The sequence below is a fragment of the Megalops cyprinoides genome, chromosome 22, assembly GCF_013368585.1.
Source record: "Megalops cyprinoides isolate fMegCyp1 chromosome 22, fMegCyp1.pri, whole genome shotgun sequence".
Taxonomy (NCBI): Eukaryota; Metazoa; Chordata; class Actinopteri; order Elopiformes; family Megalopidae; genus Megalops; species Megalops cyprinoides.
Window position 1 is genome coordinate 16,755,375 of NC_050604.1, and position 16,565 is coordinate 16,771,939.

At 39.5% G+C, this 16,565-nt stretch overlaps 1 protein-coding gene across 1 annotated transcript; it reads left to right on the plus strand.

Annotated features, from left to right (window-relative positions):
* The first annotated feature begins 995 nt into the window (after nucleotides 1–995).
* On the plus strand, nucleotides 996–16,565 carry LOC118769617 (glycine receptor subunit beta-like). Its single transcript, XM_036516818.1, has 10 exons — nucleotides 996–1,086; nucleotides 2,325–2,456; nucleotides 4,366–4,472; nucleotides 5,736–5,803; nucleotides 7,528–7,754; nucleotides 8,620–8,702; nucleotides 9,124–9,264; nucleotides 12,262–12,414; nucleotides 13,123–13,412; nucleotides 16,037–16,565. The coding sequence occupies exons 2-10, from the start codon at nucleotides 2,350–2,352 to the stop codon at nucleotides 16,331–16,333; spliced, it is 1,473 nt and encodes a 490-aa protein (XP_036372711.1). The 5' UTR covers nucleotides 996–1,086; nucleotides 2,325–2,349; the 3' UTR covers nucleotides 16,334–16,565.

Here is a 16,565-nt window from a genome sequence, read left to right on the forward strand (position 1 = left end):
CCTGAAGGATTCATTGTGGTGATTTGCTACTTACATTGTTTTCACTTTTTAGAAATCTAGTCTTTGGTGCATCTCTTCACCCACAGTATTTTGTTGTCCTGATTTCTATTAGACTTTGAATGCCTTCCAACAACTTTACTAGTTTCTACTCCATTTCAATGCTGAAAACAATTTATGACTACAAAGTGTAAGTGCCTAATTGTAAATAAAGAATTATGAATGCATACAAACTATAATCGTAAATGCATATCAGTCCTATTTTCCATTGGAGGCATCACAATGCAGGGAAAACTAACTACATACAGTTCATATAATTCATATAGCTGGTCATTTGCTGAGCTAGTTAAGCACCTTGCACAAGGATACAACAGCAGTGCTCCATCTGGGATTCAAACATCTGGTAAACATTTATTTTGGTTTTTTTTTTTTTATTTCCATTGTTGCTGTGTAACTCTAATGAATTATTCATGAGGGGATCCAAACGACGAATCAGCCCCAGGGATGGGAACCATTGACTTGTACACACCATTCGTGTAATAAGACGTTTACAATTATAGATTTTAACAGGGAGGCTTACGAACCCCCCCCCCCCCCCCCCCCCTAACAAACAACCAAGCAATTCCCCTTAACATTTCAAAGGAACTCACGTGGTCTTGCATAATTAAAATACTATGGTTGAAACATGCCCAGCCAGGTTGACCTTGCATAATGACCACGCACTTATCTGCGGTTAAATTGCTTGTGCGCGTTGAGACAGTGATTTTCCACCACCTCGCAGCTACTGCGCATGTGATGAGACAGGTACATGGCTCGCGCAGACTCCATCTTTAGCATCCTTAGTTGAGCAGTACAGCAGTAGTGTCATGTAGCGTTACGACAGCCTACTGGGACATGCGAGTAGATGGTACATCTCCTAACTGTGACAGTAGTTATTCTTTCATGCCAACGATAGCGGCTGACAAAAACAGAGCGAAAGAACGCAGGTTTTCGTGATGGCATTTAACAGTCTAGACAATCTACTGCATTGTAGCGTTTGCCAATAATTTTCCTAAGAAAAATCTTTTTGAGTAGAATTGCTGTCGACAGGTAAGCACTACACGCGACTGCATTATTTTATATGTGTGAAATGTGTGGCATGTGGCGTCATAATGCGAAATTGTGGAGTTTTTAATGTTTTTTTTGCTGATCGAGGCTCCGCAGCGTCCTGTCCGGTCCGTCTCTGGAAGCAATCGCTTACCCTGTGATGAGAGTGCGTGCAAGTTGCATGTCTGACTGTGGGGTGTTCTGCATGAGGCAGATGTGAACACCGACGTTATGGTATCGCACAGGTGATGATAGATGTCTGCGTTCGAGTACCTTGCTGGTTGTATTGGTAACATACGAAACGTAATTAAAACCTCTAATGTAACGCCTTCATCTGCAATAATAGTTAGAGATGATTAATTAACCTCAATTTACTGATTTAATATTAACTAACTTAATAAACTAAGTTTATGCGCCAGAGATCAAACCATGTTATGAAAGGCAATACAATGAAATTTGCCATTGCACCGTATGAAAAATGTCACTTGTCCATATGAAGTCAACACAGGGGCATTGTAAGGTTTCTTAAGTTTAATGTGTCTGTCCAGAGAAGGCGAGTTGAAGAGTGACTAAACTCATATCTTAATTGGTTTTCTTGTTCAATATCCAGGATGCTTTTTAGCGCTGTTAATTTTTTTTTTTTATTTACATTGATGCTTTGTGTTTCTTCGTGACAAACTTGGGGCTTTAGATCACCAGTACCTACAGCTTCTAGTCAAAACAGCAGATCAGATATTTGCCCAGACTGGGGTGAGAAAGTGTATACAGAATGTGTTAGGGGTAGTGCTGAAGGTTTGGGGGCTTAAGTCATCATATATATTCTGCACCCATATAGAAGCAAATTTTAGGAAAGGCTTGTAATCTACTGCCTGGCAATATTCTGTTGCTGTGCACAGTATAACGTGGTGGCAACCGTTGTTGACAAGGCTGACTAAGATGTAGCTTTTAGTAGTTTTGTGGTCACAGTGACTCTATACATTTGAAAAATGCACATGTTGTGGGTTGAAAGGCTAATACAATGTACAGTAGCTGGAATGAATCGAAAAAAAGTTTAAAATGTTTTGAATGGTTATTCTTAAACAAATCTATAATAACAATGATAAAGTAATGCAAAATGTGTTGTGTTATGTTAAGTCCTGTCAAGCATCGGTGAATAAAGTAGCAAGCAAAATGTTGAAGCCTGACGTTGAAAATATGCCACATAGAATACAGGCCTGATTTTTTTTTTTTTCCCTTTTTAGGCATTTTTGGTTTGTAACGTCAAAGATGAGGGTTGCAAGGCTGCCTGACATGCTCTTCATTCTCTTGTGGATAACAGAGGTGTCTACCAAAGTAAAATCATCCAGGAAAGGGAAAAAGGTTGTATGCCCTTCGTAAGTGTCATTTTCCTCAATTTTGAATTTTAGGAGCTATTCTGTTGCGTATGCTGCATATTCTGTATGTGTCGCATTGAAAAACTGCAGGCATGGATCTTTGAATTGGCCTAAATATCCTTCAGGGTTTCTCGTACCTGTTATTCCAGTACTAACAGTGTAGTCAAGGGCTGTTTGTACTAATGGCAGGATTCAAATGTAAAGTCTTAGAGAAGGACATCCAAAGTGAATGAGTTACATTTCAGAGATATGTAGATAATACAATGGCAAAACTAGCAAATTGCAAGAAAATGCTTCCAATCATTTCCTTCCTATATCAATTTGACAGATTTACATCACAGGTTATCATATGCTTTGTCCCACTTGAAAGTACTGCTATTTGATAACCAGCTGGATTGCAACAGTCTATTATTCCAATACTCTGAGTGGTAAATTTAAGTGTGAAGTAAGCGTGTGTTTTCTTTATTTCTTTGTATTGTAGGGGTTACTGCTGATCATAGCAATTAAGAAAAAGTGTGCAATCTGCAACTCAGAAATAGAGAGAACATGTATCATGGTAAACTGAGTTAAGCCCTAAATATTAAAATGAAAGTGCATTAAAGAAAGTCAGCTTCCTTTTTTCCTTTAATTCTATTGCTGGATAAACAATGAAAACCCTATTTGTTTTAGGGGAAGTATATTTGTTACAACTCATACTTTACTAATCTCCACAAAACAAAACATTATTTTTGTAATCCCTTGAAAATCTGGTAGTTCCGAAATCCTATTCTTATTTACTGGTGTAGGAGCTAAAGATTTAGCCTGCTCTGAAATGAATTCTGACAATGAAGACTAGATAAAATGACGTAATTACATCCACAAACATAGTATACTCTCAATGTGTCTTAATCAGTAATGAATTATGTCCATGCTATTTTTTTTTTTCGCTAAATGCATAAACTTTTGTTACATAACCTTTATCCTGTTAAATGGCGAGATTATTTTTTGAAAAAACGCATTTACAGTGCCACAAGAGAACTGTTGATTGCAGGTCTGTGTAAAGCCCCGTGAGTTTGGTACATCTTAACATTTCTTTCATATAACTGGATTTCCTAGTAGTGATATTGGGGAATTTTTCAATTTCTTGGAAAAAGAAACTTGCCCACTTTATCATATTACACTATTTTATTACTTTATTTATTGGGTAGAAAGGTAAACTTTTTTTTCATATATTCAACTTTCTAATATTTTTTTCATTTTGTCATATGAATTGTCCTGGAATGGTACATCCCAGTATGATTTATACATACTACACACTTTGTTTCTGTACACACACCTCACTGGGGTGGGGGGAGTTGGGTCCAATCCAGAAGGAGGCTTTGGGTTTTCAGGTCATTCAAATTAAAAGTTTATTAGCGGGTGAGCGCTTTGTAAAAAGTGGCAGTAATGCTTTGATCAGAGGAACTGCAAATGTATTAACATGATTTAAAAGTCCTTAGCTCATCTTGAAAGTTTGATCAGATTTAAGTAACGGTATACAATGTACTTCTTATTGAATTCCTTGGCAAAGCTTTAAGGGAGAACTGTTTCTATTACCTCGGGAAGGTGGAAGCTTTTAAAATGCCACCCATGTGGAATGCATTTTCTCATTGCCTCGCCAAGGGCTGATTTGACTGAAATTCTTCAGGTTACTTTTTACATCCTAATTAGCCCACCGATTAATCCAGAGCACAAAGCTGTATCTCCTCTTGAAGGTAATACATGACTAATTAATGTTCCCCTCAAGAAGCATTTTCTCACGCTAAAGTGGAGAGGTAAATATGCTGTTTGTTGCCGTTCATGTCCTTTTTGTCTTGCTGTACACAGCCATGTTAACCCTGTCACTGCGGTGCAGCACAGCCTGATTCAGAGCTGTTTTGAAATTCCACAGTCAGTTGTCAGCGGAAGACCTTGCACGAGTCCCTGCGAATTCAACGAGCAACATTCTGAACAGGTTGCTTGTCACTTATGATCCCAGAATTCGGCCAAACTTTAAAGGTACATTTTTATGGTTTTGTTTTGCGCTGAAAGGAATCTGTTTTGTGTAATGTGATTGATCCAGTTGGTAGGCCAAAGACCATAACATCTGTCATGTAGATTGCAGTAGCCTGTGGCCTTCTGCCTAGTTAGCTATATGTTTTGACTAAGACGACGCAAAAGCGCAAACAAGCAACAGTACATAGTAGTATAAATGATGGATATTGCTAAAAGTGCATGGCTCTTAAAAGTGACTTGGACGCTAGTGAGGTATCCCGTCCAAAATGGCAGACTTTCAAAGTTGAAATCTTTCTGCTGTGGCTTGCAGTTGGCTTGTGTTCACAAGTCTGCATCCTGCAATTGGCTATAGTGAACAGATTTTGCTGTTTGCGTAATTATTTCAGTAAGATACCCCTAAATAGGCTGATCTCCTAGAACTGTTTATATGCATGCATGGGTAGTGTGTCACCAGCTCATAACTTGCCATACCTGTCAACTCAAATGTCTGCCATAGATTGTGAACATCGGCACTGTCCTGAAACACTGATGTTTCATGATTGTAAAGGTTTGCATGTGAATGAAGAAGAAATGGGATCAGCAGGGCTCATGCAAACACATACATACACTACAGTACAGTGATGAGGAAATATAGGATTAGAAATAGAAAATATAAACATGTACAACTAACATTATGTAAACAATGCAAAAGAACATTTTACGCTAAAAAAAAATCCTGTCAAATGGCCTCAACAAAAAAGTAGGGGAAAAAAAATTTGTGCCATGTTTTTTTTTTTTTTTTTTCATGAGATTTCCTGAAGGACAATTTTTGAGCATTGTTGTAGAAGTTGCCCAAATCCAGCCATATGTCCCTTCACCATATGGCATTCTAGAATCACTGGATGATCATCTGGGATGTAGATTTGCTTTTATTCAACAAACAAGATTTCCTTGATGGGTGAATTGTTGGTGAAAGCATAGACTATTAATGCGGAGTATGTAGCCTGTCAGTCTTTAGCCTTACACTCCCGACACTACATAAACTCTGTGCCTTTTAGGGTGTTGTAATGTTATGAATTATCTATTACTTTCCTCAGTTCATTAATGTGGCTGATAAGAGTGTATTCTGGTTAAGCCTTTAGAGTCCATGGAATCCAATATTAAAAGCTCTGGCCATGCATTGCTGAGAATGTAAGGATTCTGCAAATAGTGAAAAAGCTGCACTGTAGGGTCAACCATTGTACTATTCATCTGTAAGTTTCCTCTGTTTGAACTCATCATTTGTAGGTATTCCAGTAGAAGACAGAGTGAATATTTTCATAAACAGTTTTGGCTCGATTCAAGAAACGACCATGGTAAGATATCCCCCACATTATAATTAGGACTTATCTGACTTGATTGCTTTGATTAGTATTGGAACTAATTTGTATATTCGAGAGTGGTTGTCTTTTCAAGTTACTTGTACTGGGAAATGGATCCAATTGAAATGCGTAATATCAATGATTATAGTAATAATGAGAATTTTTTTATTTGGCTTACAGTGGATATTAGTAGCACTCGGATATTGCATGGAATGATGTTTTAACTTTTTTTGGACATTCTTGAAGTTGGCTTCTTTTTATATCCAGTTCCAAATGAGACATGCATTTCAAGAAGTTTTATAGACTATGTTGTAAAAAAGTTGCCCGTGTCTCTCAAGGAGTCGAGGGTGGATTCTATTCTGGAAAAATCCAGCAGAAATAGACATTTTCTGGTCATACTGTGGCATTCTGAATTAATCTTACTGTCTAATCGCAATGAAAGATCGCCTATCCTGGAGCTACATAGGCACAGTGTTCAAGTGGGAATACCGGTAGATGAAAACTGCTGATTTCCCAGCATAACCCAATGCTAAATTAAATTTCCCAAGTGGGTTAAGTAATGGGAATCATGCATTTAATCATGGATATTTCTCAGCTTCTTTAAAGTAATTACACAGGGAGCATTTAGTGATTATCATCTTCAGAGTGATGTCAAACAACTGTGTCTGTGTTGCTAGCATGATATTGTCAGTTGCCAGATATTAAACCACACAAAATGACCATCTCATAAGTATAAACTATTAATATCTCCTCTGGTTTCACTGTGGGATAAATAGCAATAACCCTCCAGGGAGATATGGCTGAACCACAGACAGCTAAGGGAGTGTTTGTGGGTTCTCTTTTCCCCCCCAACCTTGAGTTTCACACTAATAATCCTAGTCAAAGCCACTTTTTTTTCCTTTTGATTCCAGAAAGGCTTGGCGCTGTGTGTAAGAAAACACCGCAATGAAGGTGCTAATGACTACAGCTTGATAGATTTTTAGCTCAGGGTAGAAACGGCTCAACCCAATTAGCACTAATGAAGACCATTTTGCTCACCGTACTGTGGGTATGTATGTAAACTTTGAACCCTGCAGACACGCAGTCACTCCTGTTCCTTGCAGAAACAGTGGCACGGGATGGTGTTAGCAGTAGAATGGTAATCACAAGGCCTGACGAACACCAGCTGTGAGACTGAGGCCTGACTCCAGGGAGAGGCTTTGTCTCAGGGTCTAGTCTTAAAAGACCCTGACAGTTTCCACAACATCTGTTTGTGGGTACTGTGGTAAAACTGTTCAGGGACCGCAGTTCTCAGGAACCTGGAGTGAAAGCATTGGTGGAATATTTTCAGCATTTTCTAGAATGCTGTGAGGTGCTTCAGGGACATCAGTTATGTAAATGATTGTTCATTTCATCATTCAGATATATTCGATTTAGAATCATATTTATTTACTGGCCAGGAGTGTCCTACTGTAGAGTAGGGAAATGGACCTGCATGGGTTACACAATGAGGTTCTCTTGTTCTACCCTTGAAGAAAGTGCTTAGCCTGAATTTCTCCCAGAAAGAATACAGCTGCGTTAATGGACAATATGTATAACCAAAATGTCAGCTGTTTAAATGGCGCTGTTTAAGTGGACCTGTTTAAGTGCGTGTCACCTAAGCAAAGCAATAATGTTAAACTGGTGTCACTTGTAACGATGCATACCTACATCCTCTTTTTTTCCTCCTATTTATTCAGGATTATAGAGTGAATATCTTCCTGAGGCAGAGATGGAATGACCCCAGGCTTAGACTGCCCACTGATTTCAAGTCTGACGCCCTCACTGTGGACCCCAAGATGTTCAACTGCCTGTGGAAGCCTGACCTGTTCTTTGCGAACGAAAAGAATGCCAACTTCCATGATGTCACACAGGAGAACATACTGCTGTTCATTTTCCGCAATGGCGATGTGCTCATCAGCATGAGGCATGCTTTTCTTTTTTTTTTTTTGGCAAAAGTTTTAAAAGCTTTTGAGAAAATGAAATTTCTGTAATAATGAGATGTTGTCCTTTGAATATTTGAGACATATAATTAAAAACTAGCAAGAAAACTACACATATCAAAATTGGAAAAATGAACAACTACCTAAATCCTTATGAATGTGAAACTGGTTGGATCTTGCCAAGTAGATAGCCAATGAACTACATCCTGGCCCTGGCTTAAAATTAAATATATTAATACTTTGGAGCTTGGTTTGCAAATAATTATTTTAGGCAAATGAACCCTTTTAATTCAAAGATGTTTAGCACAAAAAGTATAACCAATGAAAAAAAATACAATCTGAGTCTCATTAAAATGGCCTTTTCTGAAAGCAGGAGCATTTTTAAGGCATTTCAAGAAGAATAAGATATGCCTTCACTGGTAATGCATTGAATACTGTGTTTCTAGGTATTGTGAACTCTATCCCTTCAGTGCACAGTTGTATGTGTAGTACCCTTGTATGGGTAGTAGGGTTGTGGAAATTTGAGATTCATTTTGGAAGGTTCATTAATGTTTTGCTGTGGTTCCATATGCAGCTTTATCTATTTGAGTTCATTGCTGTGTTTTTTTTAAATTATTATTTTTTTTTTTTTTCTTGTCACACCTCTGAAATTTGTCTATTTACTGTATGTGGCATGTTGAAGTGATGGTGTGATCATCTGTCAGAACTCATATTCACCTGCATTAGATAAGTCTTTCTGATAAGAGCAAATTCCCTCTCTCTGAAGATCCCACACAAGTGCTGCATTAAGGACAAACTGTAGATGAGTAAAGAATACACCAAAGAAAGGTTTCCTGTTTCCTGTTCCAGGTTGTCTGTCACTCTGTCTTGCCCGCTGGATCTGACCCTGTTCCCCATGGACACGCAGAAATGCAACATGCAGCTGGAAAGCTGTGCGTAATTACCATCCAGTCAATAAATGCTTCAGTGGTTTGTCCCCAGATCTTTAAGGTGTACCACAATGACCATTTCTGATGTTCTAGTTACAAGGTTTTATCTCTACCCACAATAATTATCAGGTCATTGTTTTTTAATCATATCTTATTAAAACAATTTTTTTTTTTTTATCAAAACCAGGTACAGTATTTGATTAAAAAAAACTTGTTACATTCACAGTCTTTTGAAGGGTTTTAATTTGTTTTGAGCTTCTTACGCATATCCAACCAATCTCTTTCCCTGGAGTTTTTTTTTCCAGGAAACTAAAATCTAATGTCTCTGATCAGGTATACATGTTAAATGGTAGCTGTTGAGTAAACGTCTGAGCAGAAAACAGTCCTGAGGCATGTCAGCCACTCTGTTTCTTCTGTGTTGCAGTTGGCTATACAACAGATGACCTGAGGTTCATGTGGCAGTCTGGTGACCCTGTGCAGATGGATGAGATTGCTCTTCCTCAGTTTGACATCAAACAAGAAGACATTGAATATGGAAACTGCACCAAGTACTACAAAGGGACTGGTATGCTGCTCACCCCTCATACCTCTGCATATGTTTCTATGTCTACAGTGAGTAGAATAGGGTATAATGGACGTGGGTGTGGTTTTACATGGTTAAGTGGCTTTAAGTGAATATTTTGTGCTCTAGCTTTTTTAAGCTGTTTTAATAATATTGTGCTTTTTTCAGGTAATGTGTTCAGTAATATTTGACCACTGGTATATCTCACTTAACGAGGCCTCTTGAAACAAAGTTCCTTTATAATAATAATATAATAATGACATACTATTTGCTATTATATCATTTCTATACATAATGTTACATGGAATAAACCTCAAGAGGCGACCAAAAGCAGTTCAGTTTTTTTTTTCCAAAAGTAGCCTTGTGTTCATGCAGTTTTCTTTTTAAATAAGTGAGTGTTTTTTATTATATTACATTTAAAGTAAAAGCATGAAGAGTTTTTTGCTTTTAAGAAATCATTCCCTTTCTTGCTCCGTCCTTAATCATTCCTTGCAAATCCTCCATCTGATGTGACTGCGAGGCCCATCTGGGCAAATGATGAAATGTAGATCAACTTCTGTAGGCACTAAAATGCAGATTATAAGGAGGGTAGAATCGGGCAAATGAAGAGAGGCGTGCGTGTTCAGGTTAGCATGGCTGACACTAAAAACCATTTTAAATCAAGCATGTAAGATGAAGACTTAAGTGCAGTGTGCTGGTGACATTAACAGCTGGAGCTAAGGCAGTGGCAATTACCACCGAGTAGTATCTCTGGATATATCTCTGTTACAAAATGTCTCATAACCAAGTGACATTGTTTATTGAAACACGCCTGCATCTTCCCATCCCATTTACATGTACTTCAGAGAATTTAATGTTTATCATCATTCATGTACTTTTTATTATTTGTAAGAAGACCGAAGCAACAAGGAAAACATTTTGTTTTTCTCACAGCTTAGAGCATTTCCTTATGTATATATGGAATTTCATATGTCAGTGTGAGCTCTTGCTTATAAGAGCAAGAGCAACTCTCAAATCTAGTGAGGTCTTGTGAGGCTCAGCATAATGGCAGAGTATACAGTTAACTGAGTTGAAAATTTAAGAATGTCTTACATTCGCATGCAGGAAGTGAACAACATGACACACTTGTGTCTGATGGCTTAGAACAAAGCCCATTGTGGTTACACTGAATAGGACTTTTTTATATATATATATATATATATATATATATATATATATATATATATATATATATATATAATATAATATAATAAGGTGGCCTCAACTATTACTTCTATCCCCAGACTTATATGAACAACCATTACATTGCACTGATGCAAAACAATGCCTGTGAAAATATTAATTTTGCAGCTTTGTACTTTAGTTTACTTTAATTCCTTTTCAACTATGAATTGTTAAAGGGGGAAATGGTATCAAAAAAGTTGCATTCCCTCAGTCTTATAATTCCTCCCTTTTAGGCTCCTTAATTGGATGCACTGAGGACACAATGCCATGGTTTTTCTTTGGTTCAGTGTGGCCCGTGTAACAGAATGGATTAGATGGTTTCAAAATCCGTTGTCAAAATAAGATTTTTGTATCCAGATGTTTTCCTCACTTAATCTGCCTGCACATACGTTACAAAATATTGCAAGGGGAGAAGAGACAAATGCAATACCTCACATTTAGAATCACATCTGGCATTAGTGGGGTATGAACATTTGGACAGTAATTTAGTGAAGGAGAGACCCGCAGGTAAATTGTAATCAATTAAAGCAATGGGAAGGCACTGAATCTTTCTCAGTTTGAACTAAATTGAATTCTTTTACAATTACATTAATCTCAACTTGCAGCATTAAGGTGGCATTAAAATTATGTAAGAGCACTCTATTGAAAATCACATTTTCATCTACCATAAGTCATAAACTATTTGCGATGGAGTGGGAATTGCATTAATTAACATTAATGCAGTGTTAATTGCTGCATATTTTGCCTTTTGACACAGTTCAGACATTTTAAAATATTTGAAGCAATCATTTCAAGTAAGATTCAGATATCTTTAAAATATTAATTTTAAATGAGTACATGATATTTCTATCCAATTTTATTCCTCCTTCCACACAGACATTTAATTAAGAGTCGGGAAATGCATGGCGTTGAATTTTTTTAACATAATGTTCAGGATGGATGCAAAGAAGAGAAATGAGGAGAAACTAATATCTTGTGATTGCAGCTCTAGCTTTTGGTAACTCTCATTACCTACGCCACAATTCTCATAAAATAAAAGGTGTTTGCTGAAAATCTACAGCAGTCCCCCTTGACCTGAAAGGGTTGCATTTTTTTTTTTTTTTGCTTACCAGTATCGTATAAGTTGCTAACCCTCTTTCCTTACATTTTCACGAAGAGCAAATTTAAGGCTTTATAATAACACACTCAGCATTTTAGATTAGCCTGTATTCCTTAGCCCGGATTCACCAATATCCTGCATAAGCATGTCATTGGCAGGCATGAATGCTGTTGTCAGAGGACGTGAGTGAAGCACAAAGATTAGATTTGTTCATCCATGACATGGCCTCTGCTAAGAGAGGGCCCAAAGAAAACACCCAGAAGGCCTTGGAGCTGGTGAACATGACACCGTGTGTTTTGCTTTTATTCTGAAACAAAGCAAGCAAGCTGTAGGGATAGATAAGTCAATCTATGCAGATGACAGACAAGAAAGAACTTGGACATGGTTATGAAGCCATTTCAGAAGTTAGTGCTGTGCTGTGAAACCTTATGCAAACATGATGCAAGCTTCTCTTCCTTCATTCATTAAAAATTGCTAAATCATCAGAAACAGTGTAGTGGACTTTTTTTTTTTATAGAGTATAGAGGTTATACATTCTGTAATGTTCATTCTAGTGCCTCCCTAAGAAATCAGTTACACATTGAGAGAGTCTTGTGTTTTTTAAATATGCCAGTGAAGATATCAGTAATTTCAAACACTGTGCTCTCTACCTCAGTCCTCGTGCTCTGTTTTTGCAGGTTACTACACCTGTGTGGAGGTGATCTTCACCCTGCGCAGGCAGGTTGGGTTCTACATGATGGGCGTCTACGCCCCCACCCTCCTGATCGTGGTTCTCTCGTGGCTGTCCTTCTGGATCAACCCTGACGCGAGCGCGGCCAGAGTCCCGCTGGGTACGCCCCCTCTCGCCCTTTCCTCTCCGGGGGGCTGAGCAGGAACACTGCAGCTCCTTCTAAACTGACTGTTCATTCTCATTCCAACCCCCCCCCCCCACCCATTGCCCCACTGTGTCACCCTCATCCAGCCCTACCCTGCTCTCGCTTGGAGTCAAACATCTCACCCGAATGAGTGGGACCATCTCAGGTCAGTCACACCCTGTCCGTTGGTTTTAAAGTTTGTGTGTGTGTGTGTGTGTGTGTGTGTGTCTGTGTGTGTGTTTTCTTGTTCCATAAAAACTCTTTAAAAAAAAAAAAAAAAAAAAAAAAAAAAGTGTCAACAGAAGATGTATTCATCTGCTGGCACACTGTACCTGCCTGGAGCTTCTTGGCCATATATAGAATCTGCTAGAGAGCAGTGCAGAGTTGCGGTTAGGGATCTGGTCTTGTAAGCAGAAGAGTGCAAGTCTGGGAAATCCTGTTGAATGCTTGTGCACAATAAAATGATAAATCATGTCTAAGTAAGTCAGCAATTCATCAGTGAATAATTAAATATACAGTAATAATGCACCGAGCAGTTAATTTAGTTGGTTTGGTCAGTGTGTGGTCAGTTTGTGAAGTAAAGATTAACTTACAAATGTAGGCTATACATAACATGTTGGACTGAATGTTGTTTAACACAGTGCCTTCGTCCGCATGTTCTATCCTGTGCACTTCTTTCTCCAGGAATCCTGTCTGTGCTGTCACTGTCGTCCGAATGCACATCCCTGGCCGCTGAACTGCCCAAAGTGTCCTATGTGAAGGCCATCGACATCTGGCTCATCGCCTGCCTGCTGTTCGGCTTCGCGTCACTGGTGGAGTACGCAGTGGTGCAGGTGATGCTCAACAGCCCAAAGAGGATCGAGGCCGAGAAGGCCAAACTAGCAAACAAAGACAAGGCGGAGGGGAAGGCCCCAGCCAAGAACAACACTGTCAATGGGACAGGGGGGACCCCCATTCACGTCAGCGCCCTTCAGGTTAGCAAACGAGGCCCGTCTTCAGCACCTTGCACACTGGGTTCCATGGTTGGTCCATCTTGCGTCACTGTGCTCAATACAAGGACATTCACATTTCACAATGTACTCCATGAATTATGAAAGGACATGTGCTCATGGAAAACAGCTGAACACGGGTGGGGGTTCGTTTGATTCTGTCTTCACCCTTGACATTGAAGACAGTAATATAAAATCAATTGTGTTTCGTGATTAAATTAATGTCATCCCTGCAATGGAACAAGTGTTTTGCAGACTATTGGTTTAGCGGACTCCTTTACCTTGGATGAGTTCCATATGTTACACTTCACCAAAATTATTTTAGTGAACATAACCGGATGAAGTCCTCTCACCTGCAGTGCCCCGCCCTGGAAGCACACCTGCAGTGTTCTGATTGCAGCTCTTTTCTTTCCGTTTGTTACTTCATTCACTCTGTCACACTGCTGACATACAGTTGTTCACCTTGCTGTTTTTAATTTTGCGCTAACCCAACACTCCGCCACTGCAGTCGTTATTTTAGCGTGTTACTGCACACTTTGTTCTTGACCACCTTCCAGAGCGCTCTTTGATGTTCTCATATCCCTGTGTATATTTTTATCATCTTGGAGGAACAAAGTGCTCTCTCCTACAGAGCTGGTAGATTATGACCTGGCACAGTTATGAGGAGATTGCAAGGGATGCCAGAGGTTGAGACCAAATGAAACTGTTGTTCCGACAGATGAAATGCATAATATATGATTGCCCCCAGTGTCAGAAATGTATTAGTCCTATTCTTAAACACAGCATCATTGTAGTGAAGATGTGCATATAAAATGAAGCAGCTTTGATTTTGAGCAGCTGTTTTCTGCACGCATATATAACAATGTTAGCGTGAGTCTAACAGGCACAACACAGCACTTTCCCCCCCTCTCCACAGCAAATCAGCTAGTGTGGTGTTCTGGCCTGGGTATGTGCAGAGATGATGGCGAAGTTGAAATGGGTGTAACTGTAGACGGGAGCTCTCTGCTCACTGCATGAACCTGCTGTCCCCTCTGCGGGGAGTAAGCGAATAAGCAAGACTGGACTTCTGCTGCCAGATCTCTCCATTCGGGGAGAAAAATTTATTCAAGCAGGCAATTAATCAGAGGGAGTGTGGAGAATAGGCACATGGGAGTAACGTGAAGTCTGTCTTCAGCATCGTGTGCTGAAAGGGATTTTTCCCAACAGGTTTGGCTTTTTTAAGGCATAATGCTGATTGTTCAATCAATTTCCACACAATTGTCGTTTCCATACACTGCTTGTTTCCATGGTGTTGTGAATGGGAGCCTTTATTCGAATGACTGACAGGTGTGTACATTGTCATACAGGATGAAAATGGAAGGAAGGATGGGAGGTAATGATGTCATAGGCAGGAGTTTGCCTGCATTATATTTATGGAAGAATTTTCTGTCCATCAGGACATGGTATAGCATGCAGCAGAGATGATGCCAGCGTAGTGTACACGGGAAATCCCCACTCAAGAACCACTTAAGCTGTAGCATCTCCAAGACCCGGCGATGCAAATGACAAATGCGAAAGCTTTTTTGAGGCTAGTGGCATGCAATTAGTAATGACTTCAAATGTTGTGTTTTAAATTCCAAGACCTTTCACTGAGCGTGTAAAATGAGAATGTTCTCCTGCCTAATTGTAGGACTTGTCGTCTTGCCGCTTTCATATTCGATAGATGCATGTCTGTGGAAATACGATTACTTCAGTGGGCAGCAGCCTTTAGAAGTTCACTTCACGCTTCTGCGATGAGACGCACATCAACATCCTGTCTTCCATCTGTTGACAGGAAGACACACTCGGTTGAAAGTGAGCTAGCCAAGAATGTCTGTGGTGGCAATCAACAATAATTATCTACTCAAAGAAGAACAGCAACCATGTCCTTGTAATTTTTCTGTCGTTTTTTTTTCCATAAGAAAGACAAATACTTCATTCGAAAAAGTTGATATCTCCATTTACCATTTACATCATTAACTGTACACATTCAAATAATGATGTGACGACTTTATAGCAGGTCAGGTCAGGAACGATCTTACCGAGAAAGCAAAGTCTTGCCATTTTGGATCAGATGAATTCTGAAAGCACTTGTTGCTCAAGTATGGAGGCCACACCGAATATCTGCACCTCTGCAAATGTCCTAAAGGTTCCAGGGTTCCTTGAGAGAGCATGTTATGGCTGACTGTAGGGTGGAATCGTGTGACGCCGCAGCTGTTGCACGGGGAAACTGAGACACAGATGAACGCTGTACTGCGCCCTGCTCCGCCCTGCTATCGAATGATATAGATCGTGGATTAACACGGATTTATATTGTGAAAAGAATTTGTCTCGGATGTCACATTCTGATGAACGTATACGCATATCCATACACTTCACTGTACGACCAGAACTGAATGACAGTGCATTACTTATGGTTTCTCATGTTTCCCCTAAGCCAGGTGGCTGTTGTAAATTAAAATATGTTATCACTTTACTTACCTGGTTAAACAGAGGTTAAATAATATATATAGAGTCTGTTTGTTCATGCATGTGAAATGTAAACATTAACCTTACTTTCATACTCATATAGGTTTTTGCTCGTTCAACAGGTGGTTGAAACCAGGTGCAAAAAGGTGTGCACCTCCAAGTCAGACCTGCGATCCAATGACTTCAGCATTGTCGGATCGCTGCCCAGAGACTTCGAGCTGTCGAATTTCGACTGCTACGGAAAGCCCATTGAAGTCAGCAACGCCCTGGGCAAGTCTCAGGCCAAGAACAACAAGAAGCCACCACCGCCGAAGCCTGTCATTCCCTCGGCGGCTAAAAGAATCGACCTCTATGCGCGGGCCTTGTTCCCCTTCACCTTCCTCTTCTTCAACGTCATTTATTGGTCCGTGTACCTGTGATTAGCTTACCTCAGCTTGCTTGTTTGCACAAATACATCCTGCTGCTCTTTTTGGCCCTCCTCTATGCACTAGAAAAGCAATGGCATTGCATTGTGCAATGGATGATGACAGAACATACTAGCTAACATCGACAAAACAGCTGCCATTTGCACTATGACAGCATGACTATGTGAAAATGACATGTGCTTCCATCCAAATTTTTTTGCCAATAGTTGTACAGCTAAAGGCCCTA

Bases quoted from the DNA above. Each gene is read 5' to 3' on its own strand.
- LOC118769617 (XM_036516818.1), top strand. From the start codon at position 2,350: ATGAGGGTTGCAAGGCTGCCTGACATGCTCTTCATTCTCTTGTGGATA. The intron at 5,804-7,527 runs GTAAGATATCCC...CTATTTATTCAG, and splicing joins CGATTCAAGAAACGACCATG to GATTATAGAGTGAATATCTT. The intron at 7,755-8,619 runs GCATGCTTTTCT...TTCCTGTTCCAG, and splicing joins GATGTGCTCATCAGCATGAG to GTTGTCTGTCACTCTGTCTT.